Raw genomic sequence first — 21,484 nt, 5'->3', positions numbered from 1 at the left:
AGAAATTAATCTGGTGAGCATTATAATTAATAAGGCCATCTCTGGAAGATTTATAGTAATGCTGTCTTATTTGCTAAGTAGAAAGTGTTTGTTGACTTCCTAAACTCACCGTCCAATTCAGTGTCTTTGGAGAAATAAAGTTGAAGCTGAATAATCATGTTGACTGTGTAAGATCAATTGTTTTAACCTATTAAACGAAGATGAAACATATAAACCCAATACCTTTGGACTCTCATCATGAAAATGGGTATTTCATTTTATAAAAGCAATTAAAGTCGCTGAGTTAATTTGTCAGATTTGAAAATTCCTATTGCTATTAAGTTAGTACTGCTGAAATGGTGCATATATTGGAGTTAGAGTGATAATTGAGTTTTTTTAAAGAGGAAAATCCCACAATACAAGAACCTATTAGCCTAAAGTCTCAAAAATTCTATTTATAACATGTAACTTAATCTATTTATAATCTTTAATCATTCTAAAATGAGACAATCACAGTACAAAACGTGGAACTATGAGTGTAATCAGTGTGATACAGTCACTCAGTAGCATGTCTAAGGAATAGGCAGGAAGGAAGCCCTAAAGACAGAGGAGGAATGAAGATGAATTGGAAAGACAGTAGGAGAATAAAATGAGGAACAAGAGAAAGAATAAGAAGAATCCTAAAGAAGAAATGAGGAGGATAAAATGATGATGAGAAGAGGCATTGATGGAACATTGGGCATCTTTGCTTAAGTTGCCTGTTGTGGTTTAAACCAACACACATTGGTGTACTATGAACGTGAACTTTACTTGAGTTTTCATTCACTGCTGTAGGTATATTTTGATTGGAAGGGTGAAAAGTAACAGTAAAGTTGTAGCGAAAATAGTCACTGATATAAAGAAAAGTGGAGACTTTAAGCATATGAATAATGGATGTGGCAGTGGGGTTTGGTAGAATGGAGTGGGTGGTTGGACATGGTGGTTCATCTAACTGCTAAGTGAGTCATCTCTAAAATATTGGGAAGTAAATGATTTAAAAAATCCCTTTAGCTTCCAGACAGTATTTTACTTACCCCACTTCTAATATTTACAGCTTTTCATAAATGTAAAATTTTTAAAAATCATGATTTGGAGACCCTTTCTGCTTTGTCCAACCCTGTATCACCTGCCTTGCACCTAGAAAAAGCTCAAGAAAGATTTGTTGAATGAATTTTTTGGAATTAAGTACTTAGTTATTTATATAAGAAACAAAATAGTAGCCCTCCCAAATATATAGAGAAAATGAATTTAATAATATTTAATAATATCTTCTCCACAAGCTTGTACTTTCTAATAACCCAGCACACACACACACACACACACACACACACACACACACACACACACATTTAGGCAAGTGAAGAAAGTCCCACCCACCTTTTCTGTCACAAACATCTGGATTTAGGAACTTGTTTGGAGAAACACCACACACTTGGCTTCTCTGCCTTCTGAGGAAACACTGGTGACATTGTGAAGCCCCCAGGACTTCTTCAATAGCCAGGTTCCCATAGAGTTTGCCATCTCTCTTATTAGAGATTTAAACAGTCATTCAGGGCCTGGGGAGACATATTTTTAAACAGAAAATGTAGATACATATTAAACAAAAAAGATGATCAGAATTTAGGTTTGTACAGAAGCGGGAGATAATTTTGAGATTACCTCAAAGTTAATTCTATCTACAGGTAGAGAGACAACCAGTGAGGTGAAATGGCTAGCCAGTGTGTTCACAACAATATATTCACAGAACCAAAACTAGAAGTCAGCCTAGCTTCCAGCCCAATGGTCTTCCTCAATAGTTCTCTGCACCTGTTTAATAGAGAAAGTCATTAAAAAAGCAAGAATTATTTATATTTGAGAGGCTCACTCTAACCTAATTGGAAGGTCCCTATTCATCCTTGAGTTCTTTATTCATTTAAAATAAAATTGGTCTTCCATTCCACTTTTCCCAATCCCTTTCCTATTTCTTCAAACACCCTGGCAAGTCATTGAACATTTCCGTTTCAGGACTTAGCCACCAGCTTCTCTGTACCATCTCATGACATGGGACAGTTTTGTAATTTAAAAGTATCTTTCCTACCTGCCTGTTCTGTCATAGGATGTGCATTTTTAGAAGAGAAATTCAGAGAGCTTAGTCTTCATTTCTGTAAAAAAATCACACCCCCCCCCCCGAAAGACAAAGCTATATATAAGATTCTTCATAATGGGAAAGAAGCTAATTAGTTACACAAAAGAGTGACCCACTGCTGCCATAGAGACAACCAATACCCAGACCATTATTAATTTCTCTTGAGGACCAAATCTTTGAATCACATTGACTTCCCCAGAGAAAAATATTGAAAGAATTGCCTGGTGATAAAACAGAGGGAGAGAGGGAAGGTTTTGAGGTAATGTGCTGGTTAGTATAAAAGAATTCCTATTTGAGGTGGGTGATCTTGACATAGGAATTACATGGAATGACTGAGATCAGGGTGTGAAAATACATCCTGAGTAGACAGACATACCTTCACCTACAGTACCATGAATGAAAATTGAAGAAATAAATCTAAACTCCCACATATGTTAAGATAATTCTTATCACTGATAACAGGAGAATAAATCATTTCCTGTTACCAATTATAGCAAATGTTTACCTGGGAATGTCCAGCTGTGCTCTCAAACTTGAACGTTGGGGATGAATATGTTTGACCTTTATCCTTCGTGAGTTTCCTGGATACAAGACAAGTTTATATTTTATTGGATCAATTTCTTAAGAAATCATGGAAAAACAGGTACAAATATAAAAGAAAAAACTGTAGGAAGTTATTTGGAGTAGGAAGTTATTTGGAGTTGTCTGTAACAGGAACTTGTTTATTTAAGAGGGAGACAATCATTTAAAGGACCTGTAGCAAATTAATGAGACGAGCCTAGTAGATCTCTCTGGAGAAGACTGGATTTATCTTTGATGTGGCGATACAAACAATCTGATCTCCAGGATATCATGGAGTCCTTAAAGCTTCAAGTCTCTATTTTTGTTTTGAGTTGTATTTGTTCAGAGCTGTATTTCCTTATCTCTTGTTCAGAAACAAGGGAAAATCATATTTTCTAGAATAGCAGGAGAATGATGTTTGGCCTCCAATTAATTTTTCAAAAATAGTGACATTCCAAAAATGTATAAGTAAGCATAAATACTGGAGAATAATGCAGGCAGAAATATTTAAAAAAACAAATAGGGATGCATGGTCAGTTACATGAAATGTGGTATACATACGATGAGGTAAAAAAATTTAATTGCTTATTGCTTAGAAGAAGCACAACTGCTCTGAGATTAGAGGAAAATTTCTCCTTTAACTCCACTCCCCCACCAGCGGGCTGTTCTGCCACACAACGAACAGTATGGAGCCCGTAAGTCATTCTACCATGCCAGTATGCCCCTCTCCTGATGTGCCTTTGTTCTACTGGGAGACTGGGGTACCAGGCAGAACAGCATATTAAGATGAATAAAGGAGAATCGAGGCAGAAATAAAGTGTCAGGGAGTTGGCACGTGTAGGCACAGAGCGTGCTGTGATTTGAGGCCTATGTCCTGGGGCATGGATCATGGTTTTGTTTGGCAGTGGAGAAGGCTCCTGGGCCAACAGAGGAGCAGGAGTTGTAATGTAGGATTCATGCGACCAGGAATATCGGAGAGGGCTGAGATGTTCAGGCTGCCTCAACTGAGATTAGCTCAAGATTTGAATTGGCACAAGCCTGCAAAGGAACCCATCAGGAGATTTCATTGCAGAGAATTAATTAGATAGAGGCAGAGAGAATTAATTGAGAAGAGAAAAGGAGAAAGAAAAGGGGAGGAAGTTCTTTAATCCTATGACCTTTGATTGAACGTAAAAAGAATGTTCAGATTCTATTCAATAAATTATACCCATTGCTAATTTCTTACTTTTTGTTGGGTTTATTTATTTATTTATTTATTTATTTATTATTAACATTTTTTGGGGTGACAATGGTCAACAAAACTACATAAGTTTCAAGTGTACAATTCTATAATACATCATCTATATATTACATTATGTGTTCACCACCCAGAGTAAGTTCTTCTTCTGTCACCATGTATTTGACCCCTTTTACCCTCTTCCACCATCTCCCTTCCCCCCTTACCCTCTGGTGTCGACTAAACTATTGTCTGTGTCTGAGTTTTTGTTTCTTTGTCTTGTTCCTTTGTTGCCTTCAGTTTTATATCCCACATATCAGTGAAGTCATATGGTTGTCAACTTTTTCTGTCTGACTTCTTTCACTTCGCATAATAATCTCAAGATCCATCATTTTTACTGATAAATATTTATTGAGCATTTCCTACACTGTTGTTACTGATGCTATAGCTGTAAACAGGAAGGACACAGTCCCTCCTCACTTAGAACTTAGAATGTAATGAGGAAGACATACACTGAAGAAGAAATTATGAGCGTGTTTGATGTTACAAAGTGGTAATAGGGAGTGCTATAATAATATACAACGGAAAGAACTTTCCTGGACCCAGGCTCTGGGAAGTCTTTTCTGGTAAAACGATGTTGAAACAGATTTGAAGAATGAATACATGATAATAGGCAAAGCATGAAGGTCAGATGTTTCAGGCAGAATGATTACCCAGTGCAAAACCTCAGAGATGAGAGAATTTGAGTTTTCAGGCAAGTGAAAGAAAACAAATTTGGCTCTGGAATTGCAAGGAGAGAGGAGATTGTCTGTGAGGCTGGAGAGGGGGATGGGAACCAGGTCATGATGGCATGATAAGCCTTGAAAAGGAGTTAGTATTTTAATTTAAGGGCAGTGGCAAGTAGTAGGTGAAGAGTCTTAAGCAAAATAATCACATGCTTAGATTTATATATTTTAAAACTCTCTGTTACTGAAGTGTAGATAATAGGAATTAAGGCAAACAAGATTTGAAGTTGGAAGAATATGTAACTTAATATTCTATTTGTAAAATGATGTGTGAAGCCTTAGACAAGAATGGTGATATTGTAGAAGAAAATAAGGGGTGTTTAGAATGTGAAATTAATAAGACTTGCTGATTAATTGAATATTGGGGATCAGGGCAAAGGATGAGTCCATTATTACTCCAAGAGTTTGGGTTGATCAACTGAGTAAATATTTGTGCCGTTTCTTATGACTTGGGACTCTGAAAGAGCAGGTTTGAGGAGGAGATGATTAGTTGAGTTTTAGGCTTGTTGAGAGGGAGGTGGCTGTGAAACATCCAAATATGTGGGCAGTTCAATTTGTGGATTAGGAACTCAGAAAATAATACCTTAGCTTTGAGAGCACCTAACTCTTAGATGGTAATTAAAGCCATAGGAATGGATGCCACCTAGGGACAGAATATAGAGTGAGACCAGAGCAAAGATGGAATTCTGAGGAACACAGTCTGGTGGTTGAGCAGATGATGGAAATTCAGGAAATTGATACTGGGAAGGAATTTCCCAAGAGGTAGGAGGAAAACCAGACTACTGTGGTGTTGCAGAAGCCCATAGAGTATTTGATGGAGGGTATGGTTAGCAATGATTAAGTAAAAAAGAAATTCCCTTCCAGGTGAATAGCAAAGCATTAGAAAGAAGTGTTATTGATTTATTTATACAGAAGCCAGAGATGTTATTGGAAAGGTTCCTGGAAACCACAGGACAAAATAACACAAGCATTACTTTTCTTTTATTTGAGCAGATTTTATTTACAGAGCAGTAGAAACAAATACATGAAAAAGTTATGTGTAAGTTCAATAAAGCTTTTAATTTCAAGTGTAGAAATTTTCAATAAAATTGAACATGCCTTATCATTTTTGGCTTTATCTTTATCTAAAACTATCAAAAAAGATAAACTGTTAGGTAGATCTTTTGCCTGACCGGGAAAACATACTCGAGGAAAATAGGAGTTGGGTGATTATTCTCCTATGAAAAAGCTATTATTTCTAAGCCTTTTTCCCCCCTTTGAGAATATACAATGATGATTGAATATTGAAAGGTCTTCCTTTTTAGAATAATGGAGAGGCAGAGAAAAGCGCAAAAATCTCTGGTCTATATTTATCTAAAGTATTGATAGTGTTAAAGAAATTCTCTTTTCTACCTACAATCACTCAAATCTAAACACAAAATAAAACAGCATCCTAAACTGAGAAAGCTCAACATAAAGTCAAGTCTAAGTTCAGGGCTTAACATATGAAGGTCTGACAATTAAGTTCGCGAACTCATCCTGGAAAAAGTGCTATGTACCTCATTGCTGAATATCATTATAGCCACCTTCAAAGTACTCCCCTTGGGAATCTATGCACCAATGCCTGCACCTAGTCCATCCTTCAAGGCAATTTTGGAACTCTTTTTCTGGAAAAAGAGCTGTCGTCATATTACCTGTGATGTCCTGAATGTCATCAAAATGTCTTCCTTTCAATATTTCCTTTGTTTTCAGGTAAAGAAAGAAGTCACTGGGGGCAGATAAGGTAAATAGGGAGGGTGTTCCATACAGTTATTTGTTTACTGGCTAAGAACTCCCTCACAGACAGTGCCATGTGAGCTGGTGCATTGTCATGATGCAAGAGCCATGAATCGTTGGCGAAAAGTTCAGGTCATCTAACTTTCATGCAGCCTTTTCAGCACTTCCAAATAGTACACTTGGTTAACTGTCTAGTTGGTACAAATTCATAATGAATAATCCCTCTGATATAAAAATGTTAGCAACATCTTTGCAACGAAGTTCGCGAACTTAATTGTTAGACCGCCCACGCCCATGTGAGTGTGTGTTTCTCTCATCTTTTTAATATGTATAATGGAAATATATACATATATATGTATATATATATATAGCAATATTATGCAGCAATAAAAAATAATGAAATCTTGCCATTTGTGACAACATTGATGGACCTAGAGGATATTATGTTAAGTGAAATAAGTCAGACTGAGAAAGATAAATGTCATGATCTCACTTATATGTGGAATCTAAAGAACACACAATGGGATTTATAGATGATGTAATACAGAATTGTACACCTGAAATCTATGTAATTTTACTAACAATTGTCACCCTAATAAATTTAATAAAATAAAATTTAAAAAAAAAAGACACAGGAAAAAAAAATAAAGAAAGAACAAAATAAATGAACAAACAAAATAGAAATAAACTCATAGATACAGAGAACAAACTGATGATTGCCAGGGAGGAAGTTTGGGAGCTGGGTGAAAAAAGTGAAGGGGTTAAGAAATTCAAATTGGTAGTTACAAAATCATCATGGGGATGTAAAGTATAGCACAGAGAATATAGTCGATAATGTCGAAACATCTGTTTATAGTGCCCAGTGGGTAATAGACTAATTGAGAGATCACTGCTTAAATTATATAACTGTCTAACCACTATACTGTACACCTAAAACAATGTTTAAAAAACTGAAAAAAAATTCTTGCTTTATTGTAGCTATTTTCTAACAGGAATTTTCACATTTCATGTGATTTAAAAATTTATTTGTATAAAGTTGTACATAATATCATCTTATAATATTTTTAGACTGCAGCATCTGTAGAGATGTCTCCTTTTTTTCCCTGGCACTGGTTATTTGTGCCTTTTCTCTTTTTTCTCTTTTTAATTTATTTTTTAAATTTATTGGGGTGACAATTGTTAGTAAAATTACATAGATTTCAGGTGTACAATTCTGTATTACATCATCTATAAATCCCATTGTGTGTTCACCACCCAGAGTTAGTTCTCCTTCCATCACCATATATTTGATCCCCCTTACCCTCATCTCCCACCCCCCACCCCCCTTACCCTCTGGTAACCATTAAACTATTGTCTGTGTCTATGAGTTTCTGTTTCTCATTTGTTTGTCTTGTTCTTTTGTTGTTTTTGGTGCCTTTTCTCTTTTTGATCAGTGTTGCTAATGCATTGTCAATTTTGTTGGTTTTGTGAAGTAATCAACTTTGGTTTTGTTGATACTTTGGATTTTAACATTTTAAAAATTTTACTAATTTTTGCTCTTATTATTTTATTCCTCTACTTTCTTTAGATTAATTTTCTTGAGATGGATAGTTGGATCATTGGTATGCATCTTTCTTTTTAAAAAATATGTACATATATGATAAAATCCCTGCAAGTATCCCCACATTCCATTTGTTCTTATGTATGTATTTTTTTTTAATTATTATTCAGTTCAAAATGGTTTTTAAAGATTTTTCATTGTGATTCTTTTTAAAACATGGATCACTTAGAAGTGAACTGTTTTGAATTGAGATGAGTTAAATGAAATTCATGTGTTTAGAAACCAAATGGACAGTAGGATCTCATTTTGTAGTCTATCAGTACAAATTATATAGTGTAGCAAGAACTCAATCAGGATGCAGTGTTGTTATCCTCCTTCCATAGAGAGGTATGAAAGGAAGTTATATGCAGGTTTCAAATCACTTATGAATAAATGGTGGCTCCTAAAACTAAAGATTTATATCAGTGAACATAGCTGAGATAATTTTTTCTTAAAATATTCCAAGAAGCCATCATACGTCTCCATGCATGTCTGAGTGAGGCTGCCATGATCATCTGATTTGGGGCAATATCTCTTGATAGTTTGCATTTCTTATTTTACAATACTTTAGGAAATTGAAAACTATAACTACAATTATATATATATATATATATATATATATCTTTATTAGATCAGTTATGTTGTTATCAGGAGCCTTTTAATTTATTGACATAGAGACAAAGATTGATATGTTATCATTAATTTTTAGATATTGGTGTATGGTCAGATCCAAGAAATCACAACTTTCTTCTTCTGTTCGTAGGAGTAAACTAGAAATAAGATATTGTAAATGTGTCAATATAATTTTATTCAGCCTTATGTAGTAGGTGTCCTGTGGGGCCCTCCAGTGGCAGAGTCTCCCTGGTCACCTGAGCTGGGTGCTCCTTGTGTGTGCTCTTCTGTTATAGTTGAATCTTGATTGCTATTGGCCCATCAGTGGGTGGGATTGACCCTCAGGCTAACTGGCTGTGGGGTTAGGCCATGTCCACAGCTTATGGGCTGCTGTGTGGGAGGTTTATCCCACTGGGTGGGATTTGCCCCAGCAGGCTCTGGTGCCTGTTGAGACAACCCTTTGTGTGGGTCACTTGTGGGGCTAATTGGGCTGTGTTCTGCCATGGTCTGAAGCCAACTTTGAAGTGTGTTGGTTCTGGGGCCTCTTGGGAGGGGCTGCGGTGCAGGCCCAGGTCAGCCACTGCCTGTGACTGGCCAGGGGGGATACCTGGTAGGATATACAAAACAATCTGAGGTTGTTCGCTGCCTGCACTAAACCTGGAACTGCGTGGGGGAGGCCACCCTACTAACCAAGGATGGCTGCCTCCAGTACCAGGACTGGGGTAACTCTGCAAAATGTCAGAATACCCAGAAGCCTGAGGCCAACTGCCTGTTCCTTTATGGTTCAGCTACTGACAAAGCCTTGTGTGGGAAAAATACACCTTGTGTGGTACACAAGTTGGGTGAGGCAGGATCTCAGGGAGTCACTCGAGTGGGAAGAGTTGTGGTCAATGTAGACTCTGCTTTGGTGCTAGTGCTGAACCTGGCGCAACTCAGCAAAAGTCTCAGAACACCAAGGCTAATTGCCACCTGCCTGGGGCCCAGGGACTCCAAATAGTTTCCCAAGAAAGGGTGCAATGTAGGAGGGGCTGTTTGCTTGTGAAGAAAGTGCCTCTAGTGGTATGTGAGTTAGATGGGGAGGGGTCCCACCTGAGTCAGCAGGGCGGAGCAACAGAGCTCACCAGGCCAATCAAATTCAGATTTGGCCTGTGGGGGCGGGCTCAACATACATGGGAAAGATGGCGCCTGCCTGCTGGCTGCACAGGAGAAGGACCCTTCACGGGGAAAACCAGTCTGCCCCCTGTATGTCTCCAAGTCGCCTCAAGTCACCGTCCCTCCACTGGAGCCCAAGGTGAGTGCCTGTGAACGAGTAAGTCTGTGCACGGGCTGTTTAAGAGGACGTCTAGGTTTCTTGCAGCTTTCCATCCCACCCAAACAGTTGGAATCCCCACTGTTTTTCACAGCCAGATATTGTGGGGCTTCTCTTCCTGGCATCAGTATTCTGGGATGGAGAGCCTGGTGTGGGAGGCTGGGATCCCTTGGGGGGAAATCTCCATGGCTGAGATATCCCTCCTGATTCTCATCTGCCACAGTGAGGTTTGGGGCCTGTTCTGCATCTCTGTGCCGCCTACCAGTTTTGATGTGGCTTCTTTATATTTTCAGTTATAGGACTTCTATTTGGCTAGACTTCAGATGGTTCTTCAGGTTGATTTTTCTATAATTGTAATTGTAATGTGTTCATGAAAGGAAGCAGGCACAGTGTTTATATACTCTGCCATCTTGGATCTCTCAGTCGTTACATTTAATAATTGTTTATACCTGTGTCCAGTTCCCGCTCTGATTTGAAGGCCTGTTCAAACATGCAGTGTTTCACATCGTGTTTTATAGTAATTCTAGAGATTAGTGTCTCACTTCCCTGGTTTTCCAACTTGACAAGACTTAGATTTTAGAAAAATTGATTAAAATAAATTCTACAGTTTATATAGTGAGATTCTTTTTGTATTTAAAAAAGAGATATATATGCATAGAAAACTTTTCAAAAGACACAAAAGAAAATGTTTAACGGTGATTACTTCTGGGAAGTTGGGAAAGGAGAGGGGAATTTAATACTCATACTTCTTGAAATTCTTTTACCATATGTGTGTTAATGTTTAATAAACTAGATAAATATATAAAAATACATTAAAGTAATGTATTTGTATTTTAACTCAGGATTCTTCACATCATAATGTAAAGAAGCTACTTTTACAATTGAAATTTCAGGCATCTTTTCAGTTTAATAGGCAATAGAATTTTGAGCAGACAACGTTGTCAAGACCTCAAATCATAAAGGCACATAAAGAGTTTTCTTCTACAGTCAGGTATGAGATTTTAACACTCAAAAACATTTTGTTTTTGTTAACAAGCAGAAGGTAGTCAATAAACATTAATGATTAAAAGAATGAACCCACGTTTCCCACTCCCACAGTGATATTTGGTAGTAATCATCCTTTAACATTTCTCACTCTAAAAGGCATAAGCATGCATTATGTATTATGTTTAGGGATTCTTTCACAATCCGATACCAACTAATTCATTCAGGCAAAAAATCTGTTTAATATCATGGAAACCAAATAATTGGTTTATCCACTAAGTTTTCCACTTCTTTTTTTCTTGTAGTGTTGAATGCGCAGATTATAAGGCTCTGCCAATTCAGTTAATTTGACAAATAATATTTAAATCAGTGATTGTTGACATGTATTTTGTACATACTCAACAATAATAGATGAGTATATTATTTTACTTTTCAACTACTGCTTTAGTATTTAATGTGTATTCCAAATTAGACTTCAAAAGGGGAAGTTATAATGACTCGTAAACTTTTCTAAATGAAAAGACTTCTGAAATTATCTAATATAATTTTATCCTATGGCAATTCTGTCATATTGATTATTTATTTTTGCTTTAATTCTTCCAATAACAGAAAGCTCATTCCCTAACCACAATAATAATTTCTCGAAAGTTGATATATGTATACTCTGTTCTTTCATTCATCACAATTTAATTAATTATATTTTTACACAGATTTCAATTATTTTTTGAGGGACTAATTTCTGTTATTAATTACTCATTTGGTCATTTGCTTTGTATAAGCATGATTTTTTTAAAAGTCACATTTAATTTGTATCCTCTCTGTACCTGTGAGATTTTTAAACAATTAACTCACAGCAGTTCTCAGCTATTTTTGAGCTCCCCGGATTAGGCTCATGAAGGACTTGGCATAATATTTAGTAAACAGGAAATGATTAATATCAACTTCAATCACAACACTTAAGTTTGCATATTTGTTTCAGTTGAAACTATGTGTTTAAAAGGAATTCTTATAGCTTTGAAGGCCCGTGATTAAGACATTTGAGACTGAGTTTTGTATTTGTTTAGATTTCTTTTCTGAGCTGCATCCCAAGCATATAGTATGTGTGGCATTGAGGCAGAACCCCAGGGTTATGTGGGTTCTTGTCTCTGTCCTGCTACCAATGTTAAATGAATCATGTGCTGTAAATTATCATTTTTAATCTATTAAGTAAAAAGTATATATTCATGTTTTTACCTCATTGCCTTGTTATAACTGTGATGTGAAATATTTGCCGTATTGATTATGAAATTTAAAAACCACATAAACCTTGTTAATGTGCTATAACAATTACATGAAAAGGAGATAGTAGGAGATAGTAGTGGTTAATTCTATGGTTTCTGAAGTTAGACAGATGTGGATTTGAGTCTTGATTCCACAAACTACAGGGCAGCATTGGTCAAGTTACTTATTTTACCTGAGACTTAACTTCATGAAAATGGGAATGCAAGCATGGAGTTTCTCACATAAGCCTTTTTATTGTGAATATGCTCCACCATAGAATTTTAAACTCTGCTTATTTAATTTGTTAATAGTTATTCCCTGTTCATTGATATTAGTTTTAAACTTGACTTACAGACATTCTACTGCCCGGAAATACTGATTCTCCTTTAAAGGATTCCTCAGGTGTGCTTAGTTATACCAGTATTTCCTTGTTTTCCTTTAATTTAATTTTGCTTTGTGCCAAACTGCTAATATTCCATCTTTCTTCAGACCATGGGGATTCGAAGGTAGAATTCCCAAGATGAATGGATTGAGGACTGTTAAGTCACCAAAGTATCTGGTGGTTACTAAGAGCTAACATTTGTGTTGGAGCAGCTCTCACTCCAGCTATGTCTCAATAATACTAACAGGGAATCAAAATGGAAAGATTTTTAAAATGATGTAGGCTTATCGGAAGATGCTGCTTGCTGATACCCTTTCTTCTTCTAGTTTTTTGGGGGAGGTGATCAGGTAAGTGAATAAACTAAAATTAAAATTGGTAGTCTGCTGAAATTTCAGAATTATATGGCTTTTCTCTCTATCAATTCAATAAACATTTATTGAGTACCTCCTAGGTGCTAACTTTTTTTTTTTTTTTTTTTTTTTTTTGTGTTGGGCGCCCACCATGGACCAGGCACTGTGTCGTGCATCAGGGACAGTGAATCAGACGGGCACCCTTCTCATCCCTATGGGGCCCATTGTCCACACTCTTCCCCAAACACTCACTGGAGTTTTTCCACTAGGTGCTAACTTTTAGCAGGGCAGAATTAAAACTTGTTTCAGGCTGCATGGGATGTCCTGTATGTCCAGTTTATGCTCTGATTTATGAGAAGACACTTTTTGTGTGTCTGGATCATAGCATATTCCAGGAGGAACTAGAATAATATGGATAGTTGATTATTATGTGCACTGCTTTGGACTATGCCTAGCTGGTTTTTGAAAACTCATAAGATCAGAGCTGTATTTTTCCTTCCATATCTCATACTTTTGGGATGAATTCTGTTGGTCATTGATATTTATTCAAGGGCACTTCACAGAGTACTGAATTTTCTACTCCAGACTTCATATATTACATTATGCTTGAAGGAAAATCTAAGTGTGGTGATAGAGATATTTCAGTATTCATGCTGTTGGATGAGCAAATAGAGGAATGGGATGGAATGAAGAGGGGTATTATTCTACCAGCCATTTCAAGTTTAGTGACTACTCCTCTGGAAATAAAAATCTGTTATCGACATGAGTCTCACTTGATAAAATATACTTTTTAGATTAGTTAATTGTACTTCAGTGCTTTAAAAGCTTCATTATTCAGGCATAGAGAAAGTCATTTGAAGTTAACAAATCAGTGCATTCAAAATTATTAGAGGAGTATCTATACTTTCACAGAGGGAGGGATTGGTTTATAGAAAGCATAAAACTTGTCTGGTGGGTCACAGAATCTTGCTGGATACAATCAGGGCCATTGAGAATGGAGTCAGTAGGGGAATGCGAAGAAAACAAAAATGAGAGAGGCTTTCTGTCATTCTGCTTCCTCACTGCCAGGATCATACTGTGTTCCTTTGTGATAGCGTGCTTTAGACAGACTTAATCAGAGGAGTGAAGAGAAACTCTGGTTCCTCTGGTCAAAACATGAATCCAACATGCATATTTACTGTAGAATTTTCAGAGTTTGATTTTTTTTGCATTGGACTGGCATTAGAAATGTTGATAAGTAGTTATTTCATTCTTGTAACATTTCTTCAAAGTCATGAACATTTGTATATTATTGGGTAGATCAGAGTTTTTAGTGATTGGGAATTTATTCAAAGGAATCTCTTTACAAATACTTCTACAAATATTCAAACAATCAGATAAAAATCCCTAAGAATGTATTTGTCAATGACTTCAAAGCTTTTTTTCTGTGGAAGTGGTTTTAAAAAAATTTTTTGTTTTAGTTTTTCCAAGAGACGGTTTCAATTGGTCAGATGCCATGAATACCAATTAATATAAGCATGCCAACATTAGTTTTAGAAATTAAGGGGGATTGCAGGTTGAAAAATGTCATATTCATTTCAATTATTTCTAACCTGTATTAAAAAGATAAGGAATAATAAAGAAGGGAAGACTCATCTAAGGAGTTAGAGAAAGACAAAAAGTTGTGTATGTGTTCATAAACATTTTGATCGCTTTGAACTAATCAAGAGTACTAGAAGGAAATTAATGAATAGTATAAAATAGTATAGTATAAAATAGCTGGACAGTGACAATATTCTGTTTACTTTTTGACTATTTCATTTTTTATTGGAAAAAGGCAATTTTTCACAGGTAGAAATGGCTGACAATAAAAATAATTTACAAGGAGGTATATATTGAGATAATTATAGGTATCAATAGGAGAACATGGAAGATAAATCCACAGTTCAGGTTAGAGATAGTTGAAAAGATAAAAGAAAGTCCTTAGTATGTTGATGATGACTGAGAAATATCACCATGACATGGCTGGTACATGGCCAACAACATTCAGAGCTTCTGCTGCTGCTGCCGCTTCCAGCTCCTGCTTCCTTTAATAAGAATCAGAAGACTGATTAGAAGCAAGGAATGCAGCTCTGAGCTGCAGCGAGGAGTGCTTTAGGATCCGAGGTCTGGGAAGTTCCCTGAACGGATAGGGTTCAGAGATGAATGGACAAATAAAGTTGTGTGGAGGAATCTGAAACATAATGTAGTGTGCTTCCTAAGGTAAAATTAGGATATAAATATTTAGTCAGATAAATATTTAGCCAATAAATAAATAATAAACTCACCTGGATAGTGGGTTTCCTGGAGGGAATGGCAACATCAATGTTCAGGAAACAGCATGAACCTAGCCTTTCAAAGACATGGATTTAGACAGTAGACCCTGAAGGCAGTTTCTTTAGCACCGTGGGTTTGAACAGTGCTGCACACTTAGTAGGTCTCTGTTTTCTAACTTGCTTCTGCATGTTATTTTGTGGGAAATGGTGCTAGCTGAAGTCTCTTCTATCAATTCTTTTTTTTTCGTTTGAACCTTAAACTTTTCCCTTAAACTTGGTTGGATTCAATTTATTGGCTTATGATCAAGTGAAAGGGAAGTGTGAGGGATTCATTCACCCTGCCAGATGCTTAAAACAATTTTTTTTTGATTGACAATGTACCTGGTCATTCTATGGACAGGATCAAAAATATAGGATAATATATTACATACCAAGAAATTATTATCCTTAGATTATCCATCCATTCATCCCTCTAGCCATGCACTCAGAAACATTTATTTAATACTTACCATGGGCCAGAATTTCTTAATAAGATACTCTCTGTCCTTAGGGAACTCATGGATGTGGCAGGAATGACATATAGGATGGTCAAATATCAATTATAAAGTAGTATAAACATTATGCTTATACAACATGGTATGAGACGATAAAGGAATAAGGTCACCTGCAGCTGGAAGAAAGAAGAAGCTGTACTTGCGGAAGTGATGCAGGAATTACAGGTGAGAAGTAGTCAACAGAATTAAAAGTGTACATCTATCAGTACAGTCTTAACAAGCAAGCAAGCAAACAAATATTCATAAACAAAAAACAGGGTTATATAAGTAGTTCAAGAAAATTGGAGAATACTTTGTGGGCATAGGGGAGAATCAAGATGTGAGGCTAGGAATAGACAGAGGATAGATAGATCACCTCTTTGAAAGAGTCTAAACTTTGTGAAGGAGTGAAATTCATTGAAGGAGTTTAAGCAAGATTGTAACTCTCAGAGACTGCCTTCTCCTTTTTCTTTTCCTCTCTAAATTGCTTATTTCTCTTTTCTCCATTTTTAAAATTTAGTCTCTGTTACTTCTTTCCCTTTTCCTCTTTTTTAAAAATCTCCATCCTTACACACACACACACACACACACACACACACACACACACCCCTCCAGAAAAAGATGGTGGTAAAAATAGTATAAAAATATAAAGGTTGTACCTTAAAATGGACCCCTTGATGAGAATTTTTGCTATACTAATAGTTTTGATTTTGATAAAAAGAGTTGATTACTTACCTGTAAAGTTTTATTTCATTTTTTCTGTATTTGTGTTTCATTTGTTCACTTAACATTCTGTACATCTTGAATTTTCACACTTGTAAATTCAAAAATTTCTATTTTTTATTAACAAATGTTGATGCTTTATAAAAGACATCTAAAATGCAGAAATAAGGATTTTAGGAAGTTAAACCATGTGTAATCAATCACCTTTGACTATATTGATAATTCTTAAAAGTTAGGCATTTGTTCTTTAAGATGTTTTGATGTGTATACACACAGAATCATACTACTGATTCTATTCTGCACTATTTTTCATTTTAGGTCTCTGTTATATCAATCTATACCATTGTTTTAAATAGCTGCATAGTATTTTATGATGTAGCTGCATAATAATTTGATTTAAAATTCTGTACTATATTTTGGTTATTTACAATTATTTGCTATTGCTATTGAATACTAGTATACTGGACATATATATACATATGTATGTATGTATATATATATATATATATATATAGATAGATAGATAGATAGATATAGATATAGATGTATATATATATCAATGCTGTGCAATTAAACTGTAGCATTTCTTTTTGGTTATGATACTTTGTCCATGAATTTAACCCTCTGTTCAGGGTTAGGGGCCTCAGGGACATTTGTTATGGCTTAGATTTGAATGTTTTGAATTCCATTAAATATTACTAATTCCCAATCTCACCAATAATGCATAAGAATTCCTACCATAAAGATTCTTTTGAACACAATGGAATTAATCTCTCTCTTTTCTTTTTCTTTTTTTTTCTGTCTTCCCAATCAAATTTTTTTTGAAAAAACGCTGAAATAAACCAAAGCTGTTTTTTAAAATTGCCATTTCTTTATAATTGCATGTCTTTAGATGAGTTTGTCATTTGCATTTTTTCAATTGTAAGTGACATATTTGTGTGTTTTTCTTTTTTTTTTTTATTAAATTTATTGAGGTGACAATTGTTAGTAAAATTACATAGATTTCAGGTGTATAATTCTGTATTACATCATCTATAAATCCCATTGTGTGTTCATCACCCAGAGTCAGTGTTTTTCTTTTTAATCAAACTCCCTATTTTGGAGTTAGTACACTAACATATTTTGGCATAAATCATCTATACTCTTACTTGATGACAATATTACTTTTTTTTCTCCTACTGAACTCTATCAACTGAAGTCAACTGATATTAAACTAAGAAATCCTGGATTTTGGAAAATAAAGGAGAAGAAACAACAAAAGTACCCATTTATTTTCATTACTTAGTGAAAATGATTGGTAATTTCCTTTTATTATCACTGAGTCTTTAAAACAATTCTTTATCTTTTATAATTGTGATTATTCCGCATGTACATTTTACATTTCAGAATATGCATCTTTTAATAGCCACACACTTTGTGGTCAAGATATAAAAACACCTGGCAGCTCCTTGCAAGTCATATCCATTGTCATTCATCTTAGTGATTGTCCCATTCTCTGATTAAATCCTGCTCTATTTTTTCCATTTATTGCCTATAACATTCTCTATCCAGGGCCCATATGGTGGGGGCTCCTAGCATCACCCCTGTAGGGTTTCATTTTGGCTACAATACCTGCTCCATGTCCATAACCGTCAGGATGCCTGTTCCTGCACGGCTTGGATGCTCCCAAGTCTATTCTTGGCTACATATAGTGTCTGTGGTGCTCCCACTTGCATATGCTATTTTCCTGCCAAGGTGGTGCAGGTGGCACCCAAGCTGGAGCCTGGGAATGATTTGGCCTAGGGAGAGGTGATGACATGAGAAAGAATGGTTGTTAGTGGTGTGGGACCTGGAAGAAAGCTTGGTGGTGGCAGTGCAAGTGGGGAACAGTGGGGAACCCATGTATTCAATACAGGTGTGGAATAAGCATCAATAATGTTTGATTGTGAAAAAGTATAGTAGTTTAGAAAAAATAAATTAATATGTTATTGGAACTCATGAAATTGATATTTGACTATTTGTGACCTACTGAAATACCAATTTCATATTGTGCAAACTGATAAATATATACACTCAAAGAGCAATCTGTTGCTTATCCTTTATTTCTATTTTCTAGGATTAATTTTAAAAATGTCTTTTGCATACATTTTCTTTCATAAGATGCTTTTTTTTAAAGGTTTATTATAAACATAGTCATGATATTTTTTACATATAAGGTTAAGTGCCTTTCCCAGTTGGATGTACTATTATGTTGTATCTTAATTCCTCATTATTTTAATTTAGATTATTTTTAATTTTTTCCTTTTTGTAAATAATTATATAACATTTGCCCCAATAGCTCATATTTTAGCTAACTTGTATACCATAATAAAAATTTATTGTAATGGGAGTCTATAGTTATATGGCAATTTTTAAATATTTGATATATATTTTGAAATTGTGTTCTGAAGAAATTCTATGAATTTGTAGTCTGAATTACAGAGTATAAAAGAGTCTGTTTCCTCACAGCCTCATTCATATTATTTATTTACTTTTAATTCTGATAGTTTTCTACAAATATAGCAATTCCATATTGTTTTATTTACATTTCTTTGACCAGTAGTGAGTTTGACTATTTTTTATATGTTGACTATTTAGATTTTTTATTTGTCTAGGTTTTTATGTGTTTGTTCATTTTAAATTTGGTTTATCATTATATTTAACTACTATTTTCCCAACATTTATTTTTTTCTTTTAAAAATTTTATATAGAAGATTTAAATGTTGAATCTGAAAGTATCAGTTTTTTTCTGCATGATTTGCACATGTTAGGATGTGCTTAGAAAGATTCTTCTCATACAAAGGATTATCTAAAATAAGTCCATATTTTCTTCTATTTTGTTTATTTTATTTTTAGTTAAATATTCACTAAAAATTCAGTTACTGATATAAGGTAAGGAATTGAATTTATTTTTGCCAAGTTTGGTCAGTTGTGTCAACACCATTTATTGACAAATTTCATTCGTTCTGTACTGATTTGATATGATCCTTTGATAGACTCCTAATTGCTCTCTCTCTGAATCCCTCTATTACATTCTTCACTTTGCAACTACTGTAAACTTTTTAAGCACCAATATGATTATTTCATTGGTCTGTCTCAATGGCTTTCTATTACTTCTAAGATATAGACCAAATTCTTTATATACCATGTATGATTCAACCTTGATTGGACCCTTACTGGTCTTTTTTTATTTATTCCAAATTGTTCTGTTTCTTCATGTTTTAGAATATTTCCCATACATTTCCCCTTGGTAGATCACTCTTCCTATCCTTTCTCACTTACTTAACTCTTACTCATCATTTAGATCTTAGCACAAATATCTTCTTTCAGACCAGGGCAGATGGCATTGCTATGAGCTTTTATAGTTCACAGAGCTCTTTGTTCCTTTCTTCAAATAACTTACTACCATTATAATCACCTAGTTAGATGATTAGTTATTTAATGTCTAGCTTCACAACTAGACTACAAACTACATAAAGACAGGGTGTATGTTTTATCCCAGAATGTGGCACAGTGCGGGTATATAGGAGGCTTCATGGTAGCTGCTCAGTGAATATTCGTTAAATGGATAAACTATTGTGTGAGTTTTCAAAGAACTTTTGTGACTGAGAGTGAAGAATATTCTTTAATATCAGAATTTGAAACACAATAACATCTGGTGTATTCCTTTATAATTATTTTTATTTGTGTTCCTTTCAGGTAACACTAAGTCAATGAATAAAGCAAATTACTCTGAAGTGTCTCAGTTTGTGTTCCTGGGACTTTCTACCAATGGAACAGTGCAGCATTTTCTCCTTGCCTTCTCTACAATGCTTTATGTAACAATTATTCTAGGAAACCTCCTTGTTATGTTTACAGTGACCTTTGACCCTCATTTACATTCCCCCATGTACTTCCTTTTAGCCAACCTCTCCTTTATTGATTTGTGTCTTTCTACCTTAACGGTTCCTAAGATGATTTCTGACTTGTACTCTGGGCACAAGACTATATCCTTCAAGGGCTGTGTCACCCAGATATTCATCCTTCACATCCTGGGTGGATCTGAGATGGTACTGCTCATTGCCATGGCCTTAGACCGATATGTGGCCATATGTAAGCCCCTCCATTACCTCACTGTAATGAGCCCACAAGTGTGCATTTTGTTTCTTTCTGGTGCTTGGATTGTAGGCCTCATTCACTCAGTGGCCCAGTTAGCTTTTGTTGTCCATTTGCCTTTTTGTGGTCCTAATGAGATAGATAGCTTTTATTGTGACCTCCCTTGGTTTATCAAACTTGCTTGCACAGACACCTACAGAATGGAATTTCTGGTTACTGCCAACAGTGGGTTCATTTCCATGGTCACCTTATTCTTGTTGATTATCTCCTATGTCTTCATCCTGGCCACTGTATGGAAACGCTCTTCAGGTGGTTTGGCTAAGGCCCTGTCTACTCTGTCTGCTCACATCACTGTGGTGGTTTTGTTTTTTGGACCATGCATCTTCATTTACATGTGGCCATTTCCCACAGTGCCAGTGGATAAGTTTCTAGCCTTTTTGGACGTTATGATTACACCCATTCTGAATCCTATTATCTATACACTGAGGAACAAGGATATGAAGATGGCAACGAGGAGACTGAGTAGTCAACTACTGAATTTGAGATAGAGTTCCTAAATAACTCACAAGATTTCCAACAACTTTAAGTAATGCAAATGCTTAAATAATTACAAAACTTTGGGGCTGTTTTTCCTAAAGTCACAATTTTATAATAATCAGAATAGATCATTGATTATGAAATTACATTGAATAATCACATTAACTCATTTTAATAAGTTGTTTGGCATCTGAATTAAAGTCCCAGAAAATGTTTATGGGAAGTTGCTGAAAAAAACATAGATTATAGACTTAGAATCTGCTGAAAGTATGACCTCAGACATAAGACTGGCTGGATTCAAATAAATTAACTTAGGGTTGGCCCGGTGGCTCAGCCGGTTAGAGCTCC

General features: G+C 35.4%; 1 protein-coding gene across 1 annotated transcript; it reads left to right on the top strand.

Moving 5' to 3' along the window:
- Positions 1-20,214: 20,214 nt before the first annotated feature.
- LOC109458873 (olfactory receptor 4F15-like) lies at positions 20,215-21,147 on the top strand. The gene has a single exon (XM_019752860.3). The coding sequence runs from the start codon at positions 20,218-20,220 to the stop codon at positions 21,145-21,147; it is 930 nt and encodes a 309-aa protein (XP_019608419.3). The 5' UTR covers positions 20,215-20,217.
- The last annotated feature ends 337 nt before the right edge of the window (positions 21,148-21,484 follow it).

Source organism: Rhinolophus sinicus, chromosome 3 (assembly GCF_057876585.1).
Source record: "Rhinolophus sinicus isolate RSI-liver-muscle chromosome 3, RSI-T2T, whole genome shotgun sequence".
Lineage (NCBI taxonomy): Eukaryota > Metazoa > Chordata > Mammalia > Chiroptera > Rhinolophidae > Rhinolophus > Rhinolophus sinicus.
The sequence above is the reverse complement of the archived record's forward strand: the minus strand, read 5'-3'. Positions and strand labels throughout refer to the sequence as shown.

Coding starts and splice junctions, on each gene's coding strand:
- LOC109458873 (XM_019752860.3), top strand. CDS start 20,218: ATGAATAAAGCAAATTACTCTGAAGTGTCTCAGTTTGTGTTCCTGGGA.